We start from the raw sequence: 22472 nt of genomic DNA, 5'->3' as shown, positions 1-22472 counted from the left end.
TACATTATGTAAAAATTACAGAATACAATTTGATAAATTCTCAAAGTTCAAAATAAAATAAACAAAGTATTTGTTATAATAAAGCATAGAAACTAAAATAACTCTTTTAAAAAATGAGTGGTGCTAGTAACAATTTCCGTATTTGTAAAGGTTGTCATTTTTATTCTTGAGTCCTTTTGTGTTATGATAATAAAATAAATAATTGTATTTTAATAAAAATGGCAATTTAACAGTTTAGACATATTCCAGAGACAGCTCTAATCTAATCACCTTGTTGATATTAATCAAGACTCACTTACCTCTGATCATCTTTAAAATATGGCTCCACAAATGCTTTTTGCTTGACTTTATCTTGTTTATCGACATGTGCTATAAACAAAACAAGCATGTAACAAACTGAGTGTAAAATTTAATGAGAAAGAATAAACTTATTTGAAAAGAAATATGACATGTATCAAAGATTCCCTTTTTACTGAGTTTCATACACTAGGCCCCTAGACAACTCATTTAAATTCACAAAGCCGTGGGTTCAACCCCCAGAGTTCCAAAAAAGAGAAAAAAAGAATGTCAACAAAAAAAATAAGGTTAAGATTTTTTTCTATTTACTTTTTTCTTTTTCATTCACATAATGAAAATAGTACTGATTGAACCACCTCAGTTACTAAAGAATAAAAAAATTACATCTCAGAAAGCATTTTAAAAGAATTACTCAAATATCCATTATTATCATATGGAAAGAAAGAACAACAAAAGGTTGCTTTTAGCATGTCCACTTGCTTGTCCTGTTAATTTTTCATAATGTGTCTCGATGACTATAAAATAGAGATAAAGCTGGGGACAAAATTTAAGAACTAGAACTCAGAACATGGGATCTGAATTTCAAGATTTCTAGACTCAAATTAGTACAACTGCTATCATCTACTCGAAGAATCAGAATTTACTGAGCATCGGGCTAAGTTCGGGACATACAAGGTAGAAAAAGAAAGACCAGATCTTTTCTCCTTATGGAGCAAGTGGTCAGTTAAACATTAAGCAGGTGAATGAACAGTTAAGGCTTATCTGAGAAAGAACAAGAGGTAGTAACTAATAAATGAAAAGTTAGCCATGAAAACAGGTGGGGGTGGGGGGTGTTACAGGTAATGGTCTGGAAATAGGGGAAAGTTTGGTATGTTACAGGTGCTATGAGAAGGTTAGTACTGTTGAGATTTAGCAAAGAAAGGGAAGGATTGGGGGAGATGAGGTCAGAAAGGTGAGCAGGTATAAGAACACTATAGGCCTCAGGGTCTAAGAGAAGGAGTTTCAATTTCCCACAGTGATTTTTATTTCATCAAATAGCTTAATTATGTCTGTTTTAAAACTATATATTATATAGTATGCTTGTTTATCATTTGTATTTTTCCAGTTCAACAAAATGGAGATTCATTCATGTTGTTGGGTCTAGTAGTTTCTTTCCTACTAGATAAGTAATATTTCATTTAAATGAATATATCACAATTTATTTATTCATGTGTTGATGGATACTTGGGCTACTTCCAGTTTTGAGCTATTATAAATAGTATGGTTATATTTATAAACACATTATTTTGTATATTTTATATTTTCTTGGGTAATTCACCTAGGTTTCAAATTGCTGGGTGATAGATAGACATATATTTAATTTCACGTAAAATGAACAAATCTCTAGAAAGCCATTAAAAAGAAGTGCTGCCAAACCATTTTCAAAAGTAGTCTTAATAATTTTATTCCTATCTTCTATGTGTGGAGTTTTAGTTGCTCTTCAACCTTTCCAATATTCAGTGTTATCAGTCTTTTTAATCATCTCAGTGGATGAGAAGTGGCATTTGTTCCCTTACTTCTGATAATGCTAAACATCTCTTCCTGTGCTTATTGGTTATTCAAATATCTTCTATTCACTGGGGTTTTTAAGTAAAAATAATACAATTCCATCTACATTTAAAGTAAATCCCTCTTGATATTCTGTAGAGGAAAAACTGATACAAAAGACCAGTTAGAAGGTCTGCGATAAAATACGTGAAATAGCAGTGGTTTGCTGCTGAGAGGGAGAGAAGTGAAGTGACGTGAAATGTATTTTAGAGATGGTACTGCTATGGTATTAGACTAGTCATAAAGGTGAAGCAATGGGGTAGAGAGGTACTATGCTTAATGAAACTTGGAGAAGCAAGGGAAGATCAAATTTGGGTAGAAAAATAAAGACTTCTAATTTGAGTATATTAAGTTAAAGATGCTTATCAGATGTCATCAAATAGGCAGCTGGATCCAATGAGGATTCAGAAGAGAGGACTACAACAAGTATAATGAAGATACAGAAACATCTGCACTTGGCTTCTAGAACAGCACATCTGTCTTTTCCTCCTACCACACAATCTAAAGCTTTGTCTCACTTCCTTTGTTGGTTCATCTTTGTTTCTCTGAGATATTAAAGTTGCCATGTTGCAGAGGTCAGAATCTAAAATGTTCCTTTTTGCTATTTATTTTTAATACCAAAGTGATTTCACTCACTTTCATGGCACCACCTACTTGCTATTGACTTTCTGCCCTCAGATTGTTTATTCTGAATTTTTTATCCAAACTCTAAACACATGCCAACTGCCTACTAAACACTTTCATTTGAAAGTTTAAGTATTCAGATATTACCTCCAAACTTGTTCTTTCTTATGAAGAAAGACCAAATAGGACTTTATAATATGGGTTTAAGAAAATTAAATAAATGGACAGTAAGTCCTAAAATATGTCTGAGTGAGGAAAATAAGAAATAACTTGGTAGGAAATAAATGGGACTTGGCTTATACACGTTAACTTCAAGTTGGAGAGACAAAAGCTATGTAACAATTACTTGGAAATACAGGACTGGAATTCATCACAGAGTCAAACCTAGACATGTAGATTTGGAGTAATTTTCAGAATTATAAATGAAAGCTGTGATAGAAAAGGACATGTGAGAAAGAATCTTTGGGAGTCTCTAGGAACTAGAAGTTGTCAGAGATAAAAAAAATAGTATGACATCTTTTCATAACTTAATGAGAAGAAAATTTGAAATGGTCAGTCTCATTTCTAATTCACATACAAAAAAAGAGAAATTAGTAAGTACACATTTGTAAAAGAATATTCTTTTTGTTTGAAGCGTAAAGCCAATCTGTCAGAGATTTTTCTTGTGGAAGAAGTTATATTGGAAATTCTCATTACGAAGTTTATTTCATTATTTTTTTGCTGAGCAAGCAAAAGCCCACTGTTTGGTATCTTGGTTATGGTCTCATTCACTTTGAGCTAATAAGGGCTGTCATCTTACAAATCTGATGAAAGTTATGTTTGATTATGCAAAGCATAATCAAGACAGACCATGCTGTTGAGGAAAATGTGTTCATTTAAACCAGTAAACCTTTGCACCAGAAAAAAACTGCTTTAAAAAGAAAGTGAGATATTTAACAAGAATTTTTAAGCTTTCAATCCAAAGTACAAACTTAAGAGTTGGAATTAAGAGTATTCTTCTTTGACTGATACCCAACATAGTAAAATTACTGGTTCTAATGTAATGGACCTTAAAACCGATTTTATATATAAAATACACATACAACTGATTTATATATACTTACATATAGTAACATTATATATTGTTATATATATTTTTATATATATAGTTACATTAGGTATATTGTATGGAAAGATAAACCATTCATAGCAGAAAATGGGTCTAAATTTTCTGTAAAACTTTGTCCTTCTGCTCTAAAAATTATTAACAGAAATTTCCTCCAAAATAAAAAACATGTATATATTATAAAGAAATTTATAGTATTGAACCAAGATTAATTTCTTAGTTCTGATAACTATTTTATGGTTATGTAAGATGTTAATATAAGGGGAAGCCAAGTGAAAGAGGAGAACCCTCTGAACTACCTTGTAGAACTTTTCTATTAGTCTAGAATTATTTCATAATAAAAAAGATAACCAAAAAAATGTATACAAGAAACATGAAACTTTAACTATTAACATGCCTTATCAAGCCTTGGTGAATTAGCTTGATGACTTGCTTACCAAACTCAGTTTAATGGAGAAGCCTTAAATTAAAGAGAAAACAGTCTTACTGTTTGATTTCTTTGTGGCAGCAGACAATTCCTCCTCCTCATCTGCCATCGGGGGGAAATTATCTGCCAAACAAGACTCATACTCTTCATGTGCTGTCCGATCAAACATATCTTCCAAGCTATCATTCATTTTTTTTTCTCCATCTATTTAAAAAATAAAAAAGCACTGGCTTAGAACATCAAGGTAGTTTTCTGCTCTCCATGTAGACCAATGAGAAACCTGCAGTAACTGCCACAAAAAAATGTAATGAGGTCTTTAGGGACACTTGTTACATGTGAATAACAGGCTTTACTTTGAAGAGTGTTCTTTCTATGAAGAGATGTATAAAGAACTGTAGATTCTAGTGTACAAGATGATTCTAAGAATGTTAGCTGTAAACTGTCTTGTGAAGAATGAATATAGGGAGCTAGGGTTGTAGCTCAGTGGTATAGCACTTGCTTAGCACATGTGAGATACTGGGTTTGATTCTCACCACATAAAAATAAATAAAGGTATTGTAACCATCTACAACTAAAAAAAAAAAATTAAAAAAAAAAAAAAAAGAGTTAATAAAGGGGCTGGGGTTCAGTGGTAGAGCATTTGCCTAGCATGTGTCAGGCACTGGGTTCAATCCCCAGAACCACATAAAACTAAATAAACAAAATAAAGGTATTGTGTTTATCTGCAACTAAATATATTTTTTTAAAAAAGTGAATATAAATGGGTAACAAACTGTAATGTATGTAATGACGTGTTTAAAAACAATTCTTTAAAACATAATTATTACAATATAGATTCTAGGTCGAATTGTGAAGTGTTCTTTAAGTGAACCGATATGAAGTGATGTTTGTGAACACATGTTAAAAAGAAGATTCTAAAAATAATAGTTATAAGCAGTGATGGTAAATGTTAACTCAGTGGCTACAAGTGATTAACAAACTGTCACATATACAATGAGGTATTTAAAAGCACTTCTTAAATCATGATTCTTATGATGTAGCTTAAATTTTATACTTGGTGCATGAGGCAACTCTCATGTCATGGTAGTTCACTGAGTATTTACAAGGGTTTTATGTTATGACTTTAAATATCCTAGAGAATGCTAGTTTTTGTTGCTGACATAACCAACTTACAAACATTAAAGCTGTTTCCCCCTATCAGTTCATGTATAATTAATATAAACCAAAAAGAGTCTTACCAAAGAACTGTGAGGAATAGAAAATACAACATAATACGATGTAAAAGTACTAAGTTTAAACAAAAATTGTATAAAGAGTGGACATTAAAACCGATTGAATTTTACTTATTTTTCCTAATAAAGTAGCAAACCAGTATTTTCTTATATCATCATTAGCACTTGGGAGTTTAAATTTATAAAAATAATGAATTGAATGTCACATTTGATATATAGAAGTGCTAAGTTCATCTCTGGAGATCTAACTACACTTCCCATTACATAATTACATTAAAAAATATATTAGAAGTTAAGAAAAACCAGAAAGAGATTTAGTTGACTAACAAATGTGACAAAACAAATCAGGCATGGTGATGCACACCAGTGATCCCAGCAACTTCAGAGGCTGAGGCAGGAGGATCTCAAGTTTGAGACCAGCCTTAGCAACTTAGAGCCTCAGTGGTAAAACGACCTTGTGTTCAATCTCCAGTATTAAAAAAATAAAATAAAATAAATGACAGAACCCTGGCCAGGTGAGATTACCACCTCTCCCAATCCATAATGCTCTATCACTTTCATCCTGCCTTTTCTCCTTGACTTATCATCACCCATCATGAATGTATTCCGTCTACTGTACTATATATTTGCTTGTTTCTTCCCCATTAGAATGTAAGTTCCACGAGTGAAGTATTTTTTGTTGTTTGTTTGTTTCCTCAGTATTTTCAGTTCTTAAAATACTTCCTGGTACAGAATTTTTGCTTGGTATTTATTGACTAAATATTTATTTTTCATGCTAAGGTGAAAATCTGTAATTTAAAGTATTATTTCTAAGGGTCAGGTGCTATAATACACATCCCTAAATACACTCTGTATATGATGTTAGTAAACACAATGTTAAATTGCTGACTTATTTTGTTGTTGTTGCTGGTCTGACTTTTGATTGCAAAATACTTAAGAAAGTACAACTTTACTGATCTATCACAGCACCTAGTAAGTCTAACACAGAACTGGGATACAGAAAACATTTTGCAAAATTAAAATATTAGTAGTAATTTTTGAAGTTTTTATTGGTATATTTTAATATTAAGTGTTAAAAAGGTTTTACTTTATGGGGCAGATTTTCTTCCCCAAAATATGGTTTCAACAATGTTTCCTATTTCACATACTGTTCTTATAACAAGTCATCTGCTTGATCATATCTAAAGACAATTTTTTTAATAAAAGGTGATGATGATCTGTATGTAATTCAAACTTTAAAAAAATAATAATAAATTTTATGTTTAGAGAAATAAAAAACAAAGATTCAAGGCAAAGAACACTAAAATCTTCTCTCACTGCATTTGGGGCAGCAAGTAAGAGAAGTTAATGATCAGATTTTTTTTTCTTAAAAGATCAAATAATAAATACTTTAGTCTTGTGGAGCCATATGGGCTCTGCACCAACTACTTAATTCTTCCCTTGAATAGAGTAAGTGATCACAAGCAACACATGAATAAGGCTGTGCTCGAACTAAATTTCATGTACAAAACTGGCAGCTGACTGTAGTCCACGGATCCCTGGAAGCAATCTGAATATTTTTTTGAAATAAAATTATTTCAGCTAAAGATTTTTTCCCCTAAAATAATGAACTGACCATTACTAAAAAGGAACATAAAATTAACAAAGCAGGAAAAAACCCTGTTTTACGACAAAGAGGTCACTGTGCAAATCAGTATGACTAAACTTCATTCTAAATTTTATTACAATAAAAAACAAATCTTACTTGGACTTTTTTCTTTTTGCTCTTGCTTCTTCATTTTTAAAAGCACGGTTTCACTGACCAATGTACAGTCCATGTCAACAGTCTCTCCTCCTAATCTTGATTGACTGCCATCCTGAATAAATATTTTAAAAATTGAAGATTTTAATGATTATTCCTTTATGGCTTTATATTTACTTTTTATCAAAAAAATTTTGGCAAAACATAATATAAATCTTTTACTATTCCTGAGAATTGTTATATTTATTTTTATACTTTAGGAAGTAAAATATTTTAGCTTCAATAGCTAAGTATTTTCTTGAGCACAGGAAAAAAAGGACTGCTATGGGCAAGGAGGTTTACCAATGAATTCCTTTGAGCTTTTCCTGTCTTCTTCCCCAATCTGCCTAATTGTAACAAAAATCAGTGTACACTAAGAATGACAAAATCATATATGATTTCTTAATGTGTACCTATTATTTTAACAACTGTTAAATACTTTGTCATTACTATGCTAAAAAGTGAAAAAGTTCTCAATCTATGTAGAACCTAAATACAAGGCAAAACAAGTATGGACTTTGGTTAAAAAAAAAAATCCATTACTGGGCTGGGGTTGTGTCTCAGTGGTAGAGCACTTGCCTGGTATGTGTGAAGCCCTGAGTTCAACCCTCAGCGCCACATAAATAAATAAGCAAATAAGTAAGTAAGTAAGTAAGTAAAATACAGGTCCACTGACAACCAAAAAAAAAAAAAAAAACAAAAACAAAAAACAAAAAAACAAATCCTAGTACTTAAAGTAATCAGTGGGAAAAATGTACTTTTTCTTATTGGTATGTTACTCCAAAGCTAGTCAAGGCATATAATGAATTAATTTGATAAAAATAAATTATTTTAGCTGGGCATGGTGGCACATGCCTGTAATCCCAGCAACTTAGGAGACTGAGGCAGGAGGATCTCAAATTCAAAGCTAGCCTCAGCAACTAAGCAAGACCCTGTCTCAGAACAAAAAATAAAAAGGGCTCTGGGTTCAACCCCTGGTACAAGGAAAATAAAAAACAAACATTTAAAATATGTAAGAGGGAGAGGGCAAGGAAAAGGGAAATACTGGGGAAGATCTGGTCAAATTATTTTATTGTGTACATGTATGAATATATAATAGCAAATCCCACCATTATGTACAGCTATAATATACATAAAAATATGTAAAAAAATATATAACTAGAATTTTGTGTTATATTTAAAATCATATTTTTTTTTTTTAGGAAAGGCCTTTAAAATCAGAAAGTATTATTACTCTTGCAAAAAAAATTATAAAGTTGGAAGAACAAACATCTTTCTTTGTTTTCTGAATAAATAAGTGTAGGTTTTAAGAATTATCTTACTATCTCAGGTCACAGAGTCAGAAGAGGTTGACAATTCACTAGAATAAGAACCAAATGGGTTTTGGTTTTATCCTTAACTTACCTTTGTATCTATTACAGTAACATCCATTTTATACTGAGAAAGGTCTGCTCCTGGATCTATACTCCACTGGATATTTTCAAAGGATGCATCTTAGATATGGAGAAAAGATGAGTGAGAACATGGAGAAACTGGAAACCATAGTGTTGATGGGAATGTGAAATGGCTTAGCTGCTTTGGAAAATAGGTAGTCTCTCAAAAGTCTAAAGATAGAGTTGGCATACAGTTCAATAATTTCATTCCTAGGAATAACCCAAGGAAAAATGAAAACATATACCTACACCAAAATTTGTACATAAATGTTCACAGCATCACCATTCATAATAGCAAAAAAAGTACATTCTGCCATGTGAAAAAAGATGCAAAAGATTATATACTGAATGGTTTCACTTATCGGAAACCTCTAGAACAGTTAAATGAATGGAGACTTAAAGTAGATCAGTAGTGCCTAGGATTGGGAGCAGAACCAGAGATGGAGGATGATGAATGTTTTCTAAAACTAGGTGATGGTGATGGCTGTACAACTCTAGGAATATGCTAAAACCAAGGAAGTGGACCTTTCCATGGGTGATTTTTACAGTACATGATTTATATTTCAATAAAATTATTTTAAAAGTAGGAGCTATGTTAATCTTCTCTGTATTGTTCCAATTTTAGTATATGTGCTGCCGAAGCAAGCACATCAATAAAAATTTTTTAAGTTAAAATAACTTTGTCTGGAGAGGTTTTCAATGTACTATATGCAGATATGAGACATGAAAACTATATCAAATGTAGGTGCAGAGTGTGAAGCAGATTCCAATTAGAATGAGAAAAGTTAAATAGGTTTATTATAATTTCCCTACAGCTAAAATAAGTGTTTAAGAAAAGTTTTCATACAGAGAATGAAACTTGTTGAAAGAGCAAGTAAAGAATGTGCTTTGGGAGAAAATGAAAGTAAGTCCAGAATGAAGGACGAATTTGCCACTGAAGAATAATAATATAAAATATTGCATATGAACTACAGAAATATTTGATAGCTTAACAAACAAATCCCCAAAGAACTCCTTTAACACAGTCAAATTATGAAAAGATTTATCTAAATAATAGGGTAAATAATGTTTTCAAGCAAGTTTGTATAGGTTTTTAAATATAAAATGTAAACATTTGTATATTTACATATAAAGCAAAGAAAAAGGACAGATTATCAGGGTGAGGAACAAAGTTTGGATGATGAAAGTTCTAATTTTTAGTTTTTAAAATTCTATATATTTAGATTTTTAAAGTTTTTGTAAAGGAAATAAGAAAAAAATATGTAAATAATCTACAAAATCATTTATAAAAGTAGATACTCAAATATCAATTCAGTTTTTCAAAAACCACAAGAGCAGAAAAATCACAGGTAAAATGAAAACAATAAGAATCATCATAAGCAAAAATCATGCAAGAGGAAAAAAGATTATTTTTCCTAAAACAATTTATTCAAAGAATTTAAATGATATCCTGCCATTAAAAAAGACTAGAAATCCTATTTATAACATCCGTACCTTGGTTGTTTTGCAGAGACTTTGTTTTAGCAATTCTACAGGGATTTAACTGAAGGACTGATGCAAGTTCACATGCTCCTTGAACTGACTGGGTTTTAATTTTTATTGGCTCATGAGAACCACCACCCTAAACAGAAATAACCGTCAGTATCTAAATGAAAGTACAAACAACCATTTTAATAAAAACCCTTAGACATTTAATACAAACCTTCATGTCATCAAAATGACTCTCTGTCTCTAAACTCTCACGTGGACATAGAGGGATTTTGAAGACAGGATTTTCTTCTTTTATCTGTAATGGTGTTTTGTTGTTTGGTGAGGATTTATTCAAGGACTGGAGGATGCACTCCTGTAAACAGGGCTCCTCTGAGGAATCTTTGGGTAATACGCAGCTCCCATCCAGGGCTTTATAGCCTGAGGAAGAGCCTTTTGGAATGGGCTTAAAAGCTTCATAGAGAGTCACTTGCTTAAATCTGTTTTTAAAGGTCTCATTTGGTTGGCTTTTCTCTTGACGCTGAACAGCTGAAAATGGATCAGAGAGGTCCAGAGGTTTATCCATCACATGGTCTCCATTCATGGAAAACTGACTATTCATTGGAAAAGGAAAAGCATTTTCTTTATCAAAAGAGGCTTGTGGGCAGCTTACTTCATGCTCATTTTCTTCCTCAGTTTTCTTCCTTTTGGATGTTCTGCTTTCCAAGGATTTCAGGGGCACCAAATGTTTATCAATAATATCTTTAATGTGATCAGTGCTATCCTGTTTACCTATGGATTCACTTATGTTTTTATTTATAAGTATCTGCCTATTAGAAGATGACTGGCTAATGACCTTGTTCACTTCAGACCCAAGACTATGTGTATAAAGGGCACTATCTTCAGATTTTGATCTAGGTTTCTCTGATCTAGAAACAGAAGTATTGCTAAAAGGGGCTGTTTTCAGAAGATTTTTTTTCCCAGTGTCTAAAAGAGAAGGGGATAAACTTGTATTCAAACACAAACTACTTTTCACATTAGAAGTAGCTCCAAATACAGGAGATGACACCCGAGTAGTCAATTCTTCTTGAGGAGTCTTTGAAGTAGCATCTGAAAATCTAAATAAATAAAGAATGATAAAACTTGATTTCTACTAAAATAAGTAAAAACAGGGTAAAAATTAAAGGACAGGCATACAAAGAAAAACTTTGCTAATAGAGGAGTAGTAGTAAAGCCTTGTCTACATATCAGAAGCAGAAGATTAACCAAAATTTAAGATACAGTACCACTACTGGCTTTATTTCCATTTGGCAGACAAAATGATACAGAAAACTTGTTTCAATACCATAATATTCCTAGCTATAAGTTTCTTCTAAGTAATTTACATAACTTCATTATATAAAAATATTTAATAAAAAAAGAATTTTTTACTCTTTAGTGATAGAGATTGAACCCAGTGACTCTTGCTTGCTAAGCAAAAACACTCTGCTGATAAGCTACACCTCCAGCTCCCAAATCCTTATACTATAGAATTAAACATAAATTAAGACCGACCCTTTCTCTAGTAAAGGAGATAGCTGTAGAAAGGACATTAGATTTAAGTTTTAAGATGTGGGATGGATTTCCTGGGTCTAGCACTTAATAATTAAGTGACTTTAAATAAGACATTTAACAATGATCTCATGGAGCTGCATTTTTGTTATCTGCTTCCCCTAAAGAGGGTGGGTGGGTATATATAAAAACTTACCTTAACGAGTTACTATGATGAGAGACTAAATGTAATAAAGCTATCTAAAAACTGAGCAAACAAAATACTGTGGTCATTATAGATATTATTAGAATGGATGTAAAAACGAGATGTAACACAATCTTGGCAGTTCATCCAAGTTTACAGATATATTCTGTATAACATCCAGTGCTTGGAAATATGAACACAGAAGGGATAACTGAGCTCCCAAGGTTGGGAAGCTCTTAAATACTGTTTGATGAAGTACAAAAAGTATATAAAAATAATATCCACCTCTCTATTATAATGCACAAAAGCTCTCAACAGGTCATGAAGTGGAGAGACATTTAAAAAGATGAAAAGAGGCAGAATAACAAACTAAATGCTGATGGAGAGAGAGGGTTTAATTAACTGGTTTAAAAGCTCTGGGATTTCACCAGAGCGCCCCAAATTACCTTAAACTATCTTCACTATTTCTCGTAGATTCTTCAAAAGGCTGTTTCTTATGATTTCCTTCCAAACACTGGTAGAGCTCATCACCAAGAGGGCTTGGGGGACCTTGAGATTCCTTCAATGGTAAAATAAGAAGCACACTCACACAATGGAATATTATACATCCTTATTAAGGAATAAAGTATTGAGTAAATGCTATGATGTGAACTAACCTGAAAAATATGCTATGGGAAAGAAGCCAGATTCAAAAGACATATAATGTATAATTTTATATTTATATGAAAATATCCAGAATAGGTAAACCCACTGAGACAGAGTAGACTGGTGACTGCCATGGGCTGAAAGGTGGGGTGAATGAAGACTAAATGTTTCAGAGGTATGGGGTTTTCTTCTGGGGAAAAAAAAAAGGTTTGGAACTAGATAGAGGTGGCAGTTGCATAATATGGTGAATATACTAAATGTTCCTGAATTGTACACTTTAAAATGATTAATTTACATTATATGAATTTCATCACAATAAAAATGATGCATATTACGTTTAAAGAGAAAAAGCATCAAGATGTTACAAATTTATCAACCTATATTGTATCACTGGTATATAAAACTCCAATGAAAAAAAATACTACTAAGATGAGGGAAAGAGATTAAAGATGAATTCAAAAGGATTCTTTAGAGAGCAGTGTTTCTTACCCTTTAACAACATACAAGTTGGGGTTTATTAAAATGCAAGTTCAGTATACCTGAGATTCTGTACCTCTAATAAACTTCAAAAGTGAAGCAGATGTTGTTGGACTGTGGATCATATTCTGAGCAGCAAGTCGTATTCTTCTTCTTTTTTTTTTTTTTTTTTTTTAAAAAGGTAGCAGGACTTGAACTCGGGGGGGTTTAACTACCAAGCCACATCCCCAGGCCCTTTTGTATTATATTAGAGACAGGGTCTTGTTGAGTTGCTTAGAGCCTTGCTAAGTTGCTGAAGTTTGAATTTACAATCCTCCTGCTTCAGCCTCCCAAGTCACTGGATTACAGGCCTGAGCCACTGTGCCCAGCTGAAGTAAGTCTTTTGATGTCAGCTTCCTTAGTATATTTTGTGTCTAAAGTATTGACTTGTTAGGTTTATGGATAAGAGGAAATTAGAAACCATTAAGACACATATAACTTTCAAAGATTTTTTAAAAAACTCACTATCATTTGAGGATATATCTAAAAAAGAGCAAATAATCACATGTAATGAAAAATCAATTCAATTTTCAGAAATCTGATAGTAGGACAACCTTATAAGAGTATGTATACATTTACTAACTAAAGAAGAGGAAAACTTATTTAAAGTTGTGTCAAAACAGAATTTGTTAAGATTTAAGAATTCAAGTTTTCTATTTTCTAGGGATCAATTAAGAAAATAAAGAAAAAGTAAACTTGTCTGATATAAGGAAGTATTCAAATAATGAAAACAACAGTGGACAATCTCTGACTTAATCCCTAAGAATTAGATCTAGCTGAATTGGTAGTTTTTGGTAGTCCCAAGAATTCAGTCTTTTTCCAAATCAAAACTCAGTTTAAAAGATGTCAAAAAGACCCAATAAGTTCTGAAACCAACATAAAGGTTTAGGTCTTCTTTTAGACATAACGAGGGTGGCAAGAAAGCAGAAGAGAGGGATCAAGAAAGAGGACTGACAAAATAAAACCTCTATGCCATTATTATTCCCCCATAATTTTGACTCAAACCATTCCTTAAGAATTCTAAAGACTCAATTTCTGGAACTATATAAGGGAGATAATACAAATGGGCCTTTCTAACATTAGTTTTGTTCTAGGCTTTTATTCAATATCTTTGAATAAAATAAATTTTCTCTTGCTCAATTTTTTAAGAAAAGATCCAAACTGATATATCAATTAACACATACTGTTAACTAAATAATTACTTACAGATTCTTCTTGAACACTAAGTCCAAGTGTTTCAGCAACAACTGTAGCCAAATTAAAAGATGATGACTTATCAGTGGGGTAACTGCTTGTTTCATGTGTTTCTAGGTAAGAGAAAAACAAACCAATTAACTCATAGAAATTACACGTAAAAATTTTATAAAAAAGTAGGGAAAGTCTCAAAGAACCAATTTATAAGATGGCACTAGAGCCAGGTGTGGTGGCACAAGCCTGTAATCCCAGGAGGCTGAGGCAGGAGTATTGATATAAGGAGTATACTTCCTTATATCAACAACTAATTGAGGCTCTATGCAACTTAATGAGACTCTGACTCAATAAAAACTAACAAGGGCTGGAGATGAGCTGGGAATGGTGGTGCATGCTTGTAATCCCAGTGGATCCAGAGACTGAGACAGGAGGATTGTGAGTTCAGCCAGCCTCAGCAAAAGTGAGTTGCTAAGCAACTCAGTAAGACCCTGTCTCTAAATAAAATACAAAATAGGGCTGGGGATGTGGCTCAGTAGTCAAGTGCCCCCAAGGTCAATTCCCAGTACCAAAAAACAAAACAAAGCAAAACAAAGGGCTGGGGATGTGGTTTGGTGATAAAGCACATCTGGGTTCAATCCCCAGTACTTGGGGTGGGGGAAGGCATTGGACAAATTTTCAAGTTCTGTTCATGAAAGTCCAAAGTATCTACTATAAATAGCAATAAATTGCAGGGTTCCCCCCCCCTCTTGGTACCATGGCTTGAACTCTGGGCGCTCGACCACTGAGTCACATCCCCAGCCCTATTTTACATTTTATTTAGAGACAGAATAATCGCTGAGTTGCTTAGCACCTCACTTCTGCTAAGGCTGGCTTTTGAACTCCTGACTCAGCCTCCAGAGCTGATGGGGTTACAAGTGTGTGCTACTATGCCCAACAAGTTGCAGGAATTTGGCACCCCCACTTGCTAAACCTTTTCAGTCTTCTATTTTTCCTAAATGAACTAAACACAGTAGGGAGATTGCTTTTATTGACCTGGATTTGTAATTAAACCATATTTATGTTTTGTGAATACAGTGGAGAGGTTTTCAGCACTGAATGTTTTTCGTTTTAAGCTAACGCATATTTACATAGGAATCATCTATATTCAAGCATTTTTGTAAGTTTTATTTATTTAGAGTTCCTATAACATAGTAAGTATTTATGGAGTACCTACTACGTCCTAGGCATTATGTTTTAAGCACTAGATGAAAAGAAAAAGCTCTGTTCTCAAGAAGCATATAGACTACAGTTGAAAGGTAAAAAGAGATATAATAAACATTTATAAAGGCACTCACAAAAGGTGACTCAATACAGTAGGACTCCTAAATCAGTCTTGGGGAAATCAAGGCAAGCTACATAAAGTAATGCCTACTGACCTTTAGGAGAAAGACGGGTGTGGCAGTTAACTAGATGTGGGGCAGGGTGTAGGATTTTAGGTATGCTCGAGGTCCCAGATAAATGAAACAAAATTGCTTGTTGAGGAACTACATGAGGTTTAATTGCTGGAATCGAATCACAGAAGATAAAAGTAGTAGGATATGAGCCTAGCTAGGTTAGTTAGGGATCAGATTATGCTGACTTGTTTAGAATTTCTCCTGGAAACAACGAAGAGATATCCAAGAGTTTTAAAGGGAGGATGGAAGAAATAACAGGGTTAAAAAATGAAACAAACAAGAAGTAATCACTAATAGGCAGGAAGGTTCATTAGATTACTGAAACAGTCTTGGTGTAAGATGCTGATGGCCAAAAATAATACCATGGGGATACAGAAGACTATATAAAACAGACAAGCAGGAGCTGTAATCAATAAGACTTAGAGGCTATTTAGAAACATAAGATGAGGAAGCAGGAATATAGAATGATTTAGAGATTTTCAACTTAGGGAACTCAAAAGAGGTGTGTATAGTATCATTCACTGAAGTTGTAAAGGAAAGGAAGAAAAGTAGGTCTGACAGGAAAGCTTCCATTTTGGACATGCTGAAGATGAAGAATGTTAAGAGAGAGGTGTTCAATAGCAGGCACATATAGTGTTTTGGAATCTGGAAGAAAAGTCTTGGACAGAGACACAGATTTGGGATTTATTAGCATATGGGTAGTAGAATAGTGATTCTACTACTAGAGAGTCCCCCAGAAAGATAAAAAAAAAGGTAAGACATGAGCAGGTCCAAGACCACCTAATATTAGAAAACACAAAACAAAACTTTTGCCCTTCTCCAGTTGGTTTCTTCTCATTTTCATAATCTCTAAATCAAAACAGCTGCAATAATATTGCCTGCAAGGGGGTGAAAAATGGCTTTTAGGGGCAAAAATGTCTTATGCATTCTATATATGAAGTACAGATATGTATAGAGTACATAAATGGAATACATAGCATTTTTGCAATATTAAAATTGTGTGGGGGTGAGATGAGAGTGTAGCTCAGGGTAGAGCACTTTTCTAGCATGCACAAGACCCTGGGTTCAATCCCACCACCACCACCTCAAAAATAAAAAAAAAAAATCATGGGGGAAGTGATTTGAGGGGAAAAAAAGGATCACTGGGCAGGGGGAGTGAAGATGTGGAGTTAAGAATCACTGTTTTACATAATGGAGTTCCTCAGGGCTCAATACTTCAACTTCTCTCCCCATCTACATTGACTTGCTTGGAAATCTCATATAGTCTTATGGTTTTGGAAACTACGCTGTAACTTCCCTATGTACCTTCATCCTAAGTTTCCCTAAATGCAAATTTACATCCACACCCCATCCAAAATCTTTATCTGAATATTCAATCTACATTTCAAACAGTATATTATAAAAACAAAACCCCTTTCCTATCCCTCAGCCCAAAAACCTGCTGTTTCCAGTCACTTGCATCTCAGTAAGCAGCAACTTTATTCTTCCTGTTGCCCAAAGGATTCTCCCCTTTACTTTCAGTTACACAGGTTTCCTTAAAGTTTCTCAAGTAAACCAAATGACATTTTCTTTGCCTGGGATTTTCTGCTCTCAGATATCCACAAGCTTCCCTCAGTCTCTGCTGAAGAGTTGCTTTATGAGTGAGGTTTTCTAATATCCCTTTTATCCTGCTTCATTTCTTTTCAACGCACTTGACTCTACCTGACATATACTTATTTTTTTTTTCTTTCCCAACTAGATTGTAAATTCCACAAGGGCAAGGGCTTGTTTTGTTCAGTGCTTATATATAGTAAGCACTTAAAATATTTTTTGAATAAATAAGTAATCCATAGTAAAGCCTTTCTTACATAATTAGCAATTTGTAGTAATATGGATAAGGATACTAATATTAATTAATACTAGGATAACATTATTTGCCAATATGAAAAGACTTCTAGGCAACTAGTAACATAAACAAAACTGTATGAAAAATATCCTTGAAATAGTCTAATTCAAACTGCTGGTTAACTTTTGTCTACCAATAATCACAAATTTTAAACTTATAATCTCAATATCTTACTAGTCACTGGAGCTTGACTTTGATCACAAGTGTCAGCTACTAGAATTTCATTTTCATTAGGCTTATGGTGAGGATGCGTTGAAGCCCTGGAGATTTTTCTTAATTCTAAGAGGGGGAAAAAAAAGAGGAGAGATTACATAACAAACAGAATTATGGTCAAAATATTACTCTGATAAGCTAATAAAATCCTGTAGTTAAATGTACTACAAACACTATTTTACTAACACAATTCTCATATTTTAAGAAAAAGTAATAAGTTTCTTTAGTTTCACTAAGAACAAAGCTAAAAGTTAGGCAGTGGTGGGACCAAGTAATTGAAGAGACAAGTTTCTTCTGACTAAGATGCCTAAGAAATAACATTTTAATGTTTCCTTTTCTCCTGTGTCTGTTACAAATCAGCAGGTTAATTTAAAATACGTATTATTTTTATCTTACATTACATCACTTATCCACAATCTTTGTTTAAGAGTTTTTATTTTCTGGAAGGAAATCCTGAACTATTTCTACCGTTTAAGGATTTACTTCAAAGAAAACCAAAAGGACAAAATAAAGAAAAACAGAGCCAGGGCTGGGGTTGTGGCTCAGTGGTAGAGCGCTTGCCTAGCATGTGTGAGGCAATGGGTTTGATTCTCAGCACCACATATAAATAAATGAATAGAATAAAGGCCCATCAACAATTAAAAAATATTAAAAGAAAAGAAAAACAGAGCCTAATTTTAACTTGAAAATAACATTAAAAAGCACTATACATCTCAGATAAACAAGTAAACATGATCAGAATAAGAACACGGCTAATTAGTCATTAACTCACTTAAAACTTATTTTTTAAAAATTTGCATGGCTCAAAAGTTAACATATCTTAAAGCCAAAATTTCGGTTTCCAAGGAAAAAATGATCAGAACAAGAAAAAAACAAAAAATTTTAAAATATATGCTTCTCTCACAATGAAGAAATAAACTAGAAGCAACAATGTGAGATATGAAAGATGTTCTAGTAAAGAAAATTGCTGTGGTTTGGTTTCTGGATATGTACACAGATGAACTTAAACATGATCTAAATTATATGATGATTATCTGTAATGATTCATGTCCTAGTAGTAGACTAAAAGGCCAATTTATGTTTACTCCTTCTAAAATATAAGATCTAGATTCTATGTTTTTATTTAGCTGCTAATTGTAGGTAGAATTTTTAACAGTTCTTTGGTTTTCCACTAGATGGTGATGCAAACACATATAAAATAAAGAAAAACTGCCAATTTTCCAATTTCAAAGAATAAAAATCTACTTATTCTTTTAAAAGCAAAGCTACTATCAATAATGCATTTGTACTATACAAATATCTCCAGAATTTCATATATTACTTTCCTTCAATGCTTTCCTTATTACAAGCAGTTTAGGTAACATTAAAATCTTCACCATTTATTTTTAATTAATATTAAAAGGAATAATTATTGTATCATGTCACATGACATATTTCAGGGTTATATAAAAAGGTAGTTTCAAAGAATTTTATAGAAATGTTAAACTGGTCTGGAATTAAAAATCTGTCACTGATAATTCACAAAACATATGTATTATGAAGTCATTTAATTACCACCAACTACTACAGATTACAAAAATAACAAGTAAAAGATAGCTCCAAATGGCCGAAGTACCTGTGGGCAAGCCTCAGAAGGTATGGAAGTGTAGAGCCAGGAAAACCCGTATGTTAATTTTGATTTATCTACTTTTATGACAGTTGACCTTGAGTGAATTTTTAACATATCTAAACATCTCATCAATAAAAGGACTTAACACCTATCCTACAAGTTATTGTAAGAATTAAAATATAGTAATAATGTACACAAATCAATCAGCATATTAATACATCCAAAACAGGAGGTGGAAATAAACATTCTTTTCCTCTTTCCTTCCATCCTAGATATGTGCACATCAGAATATTTTTAAAATAAAAAGAAACTTTCTTATATTTATAAAATGCTGAGTATTTACATATTCAGACAAGCAACACATCTACCCATAATACAGGCAGAAAATGCCCAGTCACTTTACTAATAGAAGTTAAACTCAACAGGTATACCATGGGTTACTGAACAATGACCGTCTTCCTTCTACTAGACTGAATAATGTAAAAACAATGGTTTCTTTCTTTTTTTTTTTTTTAACAAAACCAGATAACTAAGATACAACTCTAACCTTTACCATTTGTACAACCAGGGTACTCCAGTTTACTCTGTGCTTTTTCCATATATCGGACATGGAGATTCTCCTTTCTTCGTAGTCGGTTAATGCCAGAAAATGAAAAGGCTGTTATGGGTGAATCTGGAATAACATTTTCCTCACATTCAAGTCCAGCTGCTTGATGCTGTTGTTGATCCTTCCTAGAGGAAGATAACAAGTGAAAGAAAATGAATTCGACAAGTATTTATTAAAACATGTACTATAAGGTATGGAGCTATAGCAGAACACAAGTGGGAAGACACAAGAAATGTATGTACTCCCTTGCATCTAATATTCCAAATCTAAGGATTAGAGAAGCATGCAAATAACTATAATACCAAGTGGGGAATATTATTGTGAGAAGTGAAACAGAAAGTGTAGTCCTTGGCACCTGAGATGAAATTAAAAGTATTTCAAATGGCAAAGAAGTTCAGCAGAGGACCATACAGTTTGATTAAAGGAATGCCCTACTGTGTATGTGTGTTGGATAAGAGCAAGCAAGAACTACAGGAAAGGAAACTGTGAGTAAATGTGCCCATAACTGAGAAAGCAAGAGGAAAAGAACTAAGGCTTAAGAGTATAAAAGTGAAATGACAAGTTTATAACAGTATACCACAAGACTGGTAAAGAGGCAGGAAAGCAAGGCATTCAATTAGACAGTTAACTATAACAGTCCAGGCAAGGGTTTCTGTGGTTTGAACCAAAATACTGGAAATACACATAGAAAGGAAAGGACCAATGTTAAACACTGGTGGTAGAATCAACATTACTTTGTAAACTGCAGATGGGATAATAATACTGACACTGATAACTGCCAACCTTTGCTGTGTATTCACATCACCAGAAACTATTCTAAGTGCTGCATGTGTCACTTTAATTATCACAATTGTGTGAGATATTATTATTACTCTTATTTTACTGCTGTGGAAATGAAGAAAAAGAAGTCAAGTGACTTAAGTCAAAATAGTAAGGAACAGAGACAAAATTTAAATTTTGGCAGACTTCTAAAGGCCCCTATTGTTAACTATTCAATGTGTTATTCACTATTCAACAGTTAACCTTTGTTAACTATTCTATACTAAGGATACTTAGTGTAGATCGTAAGTCTAATGACCAATTATGGTAGGCTTCAAAATTTGAGTTTCTATCTTAGCTTCTGATTCAGGTCCCCTTACAGTCTACTCCCAAAACATCAGTTACAATAGTCCTATTAAAATTTAAGTCATATCAATTAAGTCAGATTAAAACCCTGCCACATATTCCAATTCACTAAAAACACAAGCCAAAGTCCTTTGATTAATCCCCCAAAACCTACAGGATTTGTTTATCCTATCCCCTATTAACTTTACTTTATCTACATTAATCTTCCTTGGGTTTCCTCAAACACAACATGTATAATCCTACTTTAGGCTCTTTGTTCATAGCTATTCTTTACTCTTTTCCAGGTATCCGCAAGGCTAATTACCTCATTTTTATATCTTTGCTGGAATTTTAACAATCAAAAGCACAAACCCCTTCCCACACCCCAGTTTCCTGTTCCCTGTTATTCTGCTCTATTTACTTTATCTATAGTAAATATGCTTTCTAACAAAGTATATAATGTGTCTCTGCTCACTTATTAGAATGTAAGCTTTAAGAGAGTAAGGCTCTTTGGTTTACTGATGAATTACAAGTACCTACAATAGTAGTCAAGTAGTATGGACTGCATAAAGATTTGTTGAATGAATATGAGACATTACCAGGTGCTACTCAAGAAATAATTTTATGCTAATGTATATGTTCTTGTCAACTCAATTCAGGACCAGTGGTACTTAAAGATTGAGTTTGGACTGAATTATAGTTACTGAGTAAAATTAAGTCATCTCACTTTCTGGCATTAAACCACTACTGACCTTACTGGCCAACCAATAATTAGCAGTCAGTCAGTCAGTCTTTACATGACCAACGTAGATTACACTCCTATTAATTTGTGATATTGTTTCAAACAAAATACATATGAGAATTTTATAAACTATGACCAAGAGAAATTTTTAAAAATCACTGGAAGACAAAGGTTAATGTTTCCTAACAAAGATTCATATTTTAATTTCCTGGATAACATTGATATTACTTGTGGTCTAAAACTCTATATTCTATGCTAAGGAACAATTTTTAAAACTAATATCTAATTTAAAAAATTTTACTTTTAATTGATAATGATTATAAAATTCATGGGGTATAATGTGATGTTTTGTTATGTTTACATCATGGAATGATTAAATCAAGTTACTCAACAAATCCATCACTTCACATATTTATGTAGTAATATTTGAAATTTACTTTTCTAGGAATTTCAAAATATACAATGTTTCATTATTTATTATAGTCATTTTACAATAGATTAATATTTAATTTTTAGTCTCTTTTAGCAATTCTACCCTTATTTTGGAAAAACAGAGTAAGCTAAAGTCATATGAGAAAGTCTTACAAATTAATGGAGTGTGAAATCTATCTGGTCCACCTTTAACTAATCACGTCATAGTGTACTTTCCTATTAGTCATAAAAATTCAACCTGAAACACGAGTGAGTCACGAGAAGTAACTGACTTCCTGGCAGTGTCAATCTACAAGTATCTGGGATGACAAAAAAGGGAAAACAAACAAACACCCAAAAGATTAAAACCAAAACAAGCTCCAAATAGAAGTACGCAAAGTAAACAAACAAATGCTGGTTTTGTCCTTC

At 32.8% G+C, this 22472-nt stretch overlaps 1 protein-coding gene and 1 non-coding gene across 8 annotated transcripts in view; both read right to left on the bottom strand.

The window, feature by feature from the left end:
* The window catches only part of Rbbp8 (RB binding protein 8, endonuclease), a 111371-nt gene that overhangs the window by 20808 nt on the left and 68091 nt on the right, over window positions 1–22472 (bottom strand). For 6 of the 7 annotated variants that reach the window (XM_047526470.1, XM_047526469.1, XM_047526463.1 and 3 more), the window contains 10 exons: window positions 19727–19911; window positions 17532–17636; window positions 14055–14155; window positions 12134–12246; window positions 10188–11070; window positions 9980–10106; window positions 8457–8545; window positions 7017–7128; window positions 4101–4244; window positions 300–369 (listed from right to left, as the gene is read on the bottom strand). In XM_047526470.1, coding sequence (XP_047382426.1) covers window positions 300–369; window positions 4101–4244; window positions 7017–7128; window positions 8457–8545; window positions 9980–10106; window positions 10188–11070; window positions 12134–12246; window positions 14055–14155; window positions 17532–17636; window positions 19727–19911 — 1929 coding nt within the window. The remainder of the gene's footprint in view (window positions 1–299; window positions 370–4100; window positions 4245–7016; window positions 7129–8456; window positions 8546–9979; window positions 10107–10187; window positions 11071–12133; window positions 12247–14054; window positions 14156–17531; window positions 17637–19726; window positions 19912–22472) is intronic. The other variant, XM_047526468.1, reaches the window with a different exon arrangement.
* Window positions 9033–9134, bottom strand: LOC124965904 (U6 spliceosomal RNA). Its single transcript, XR_007105285.1, has one exon. It is a non-coding gene; the product is annotated as a U6 spliceosomal RNA (small nuclear RNA).

This window comes from Sciurus carolinensis, chromosome 15 (genome assembly GCF_902686445.1).
Source record: "Sciurus carolinensis chromosome 15, mSciCar1.2, whole genome shotgun sequence".
Lineage (NCBI taxonomy): Eukaryota > Metazoa > Chordata > Mammalia > Rodentia > Sciuridae > Sciurus > Sciurus carolinensis.
This window is presented reverse-complemented; position numbering and strand designations above follow the sequence as displayed.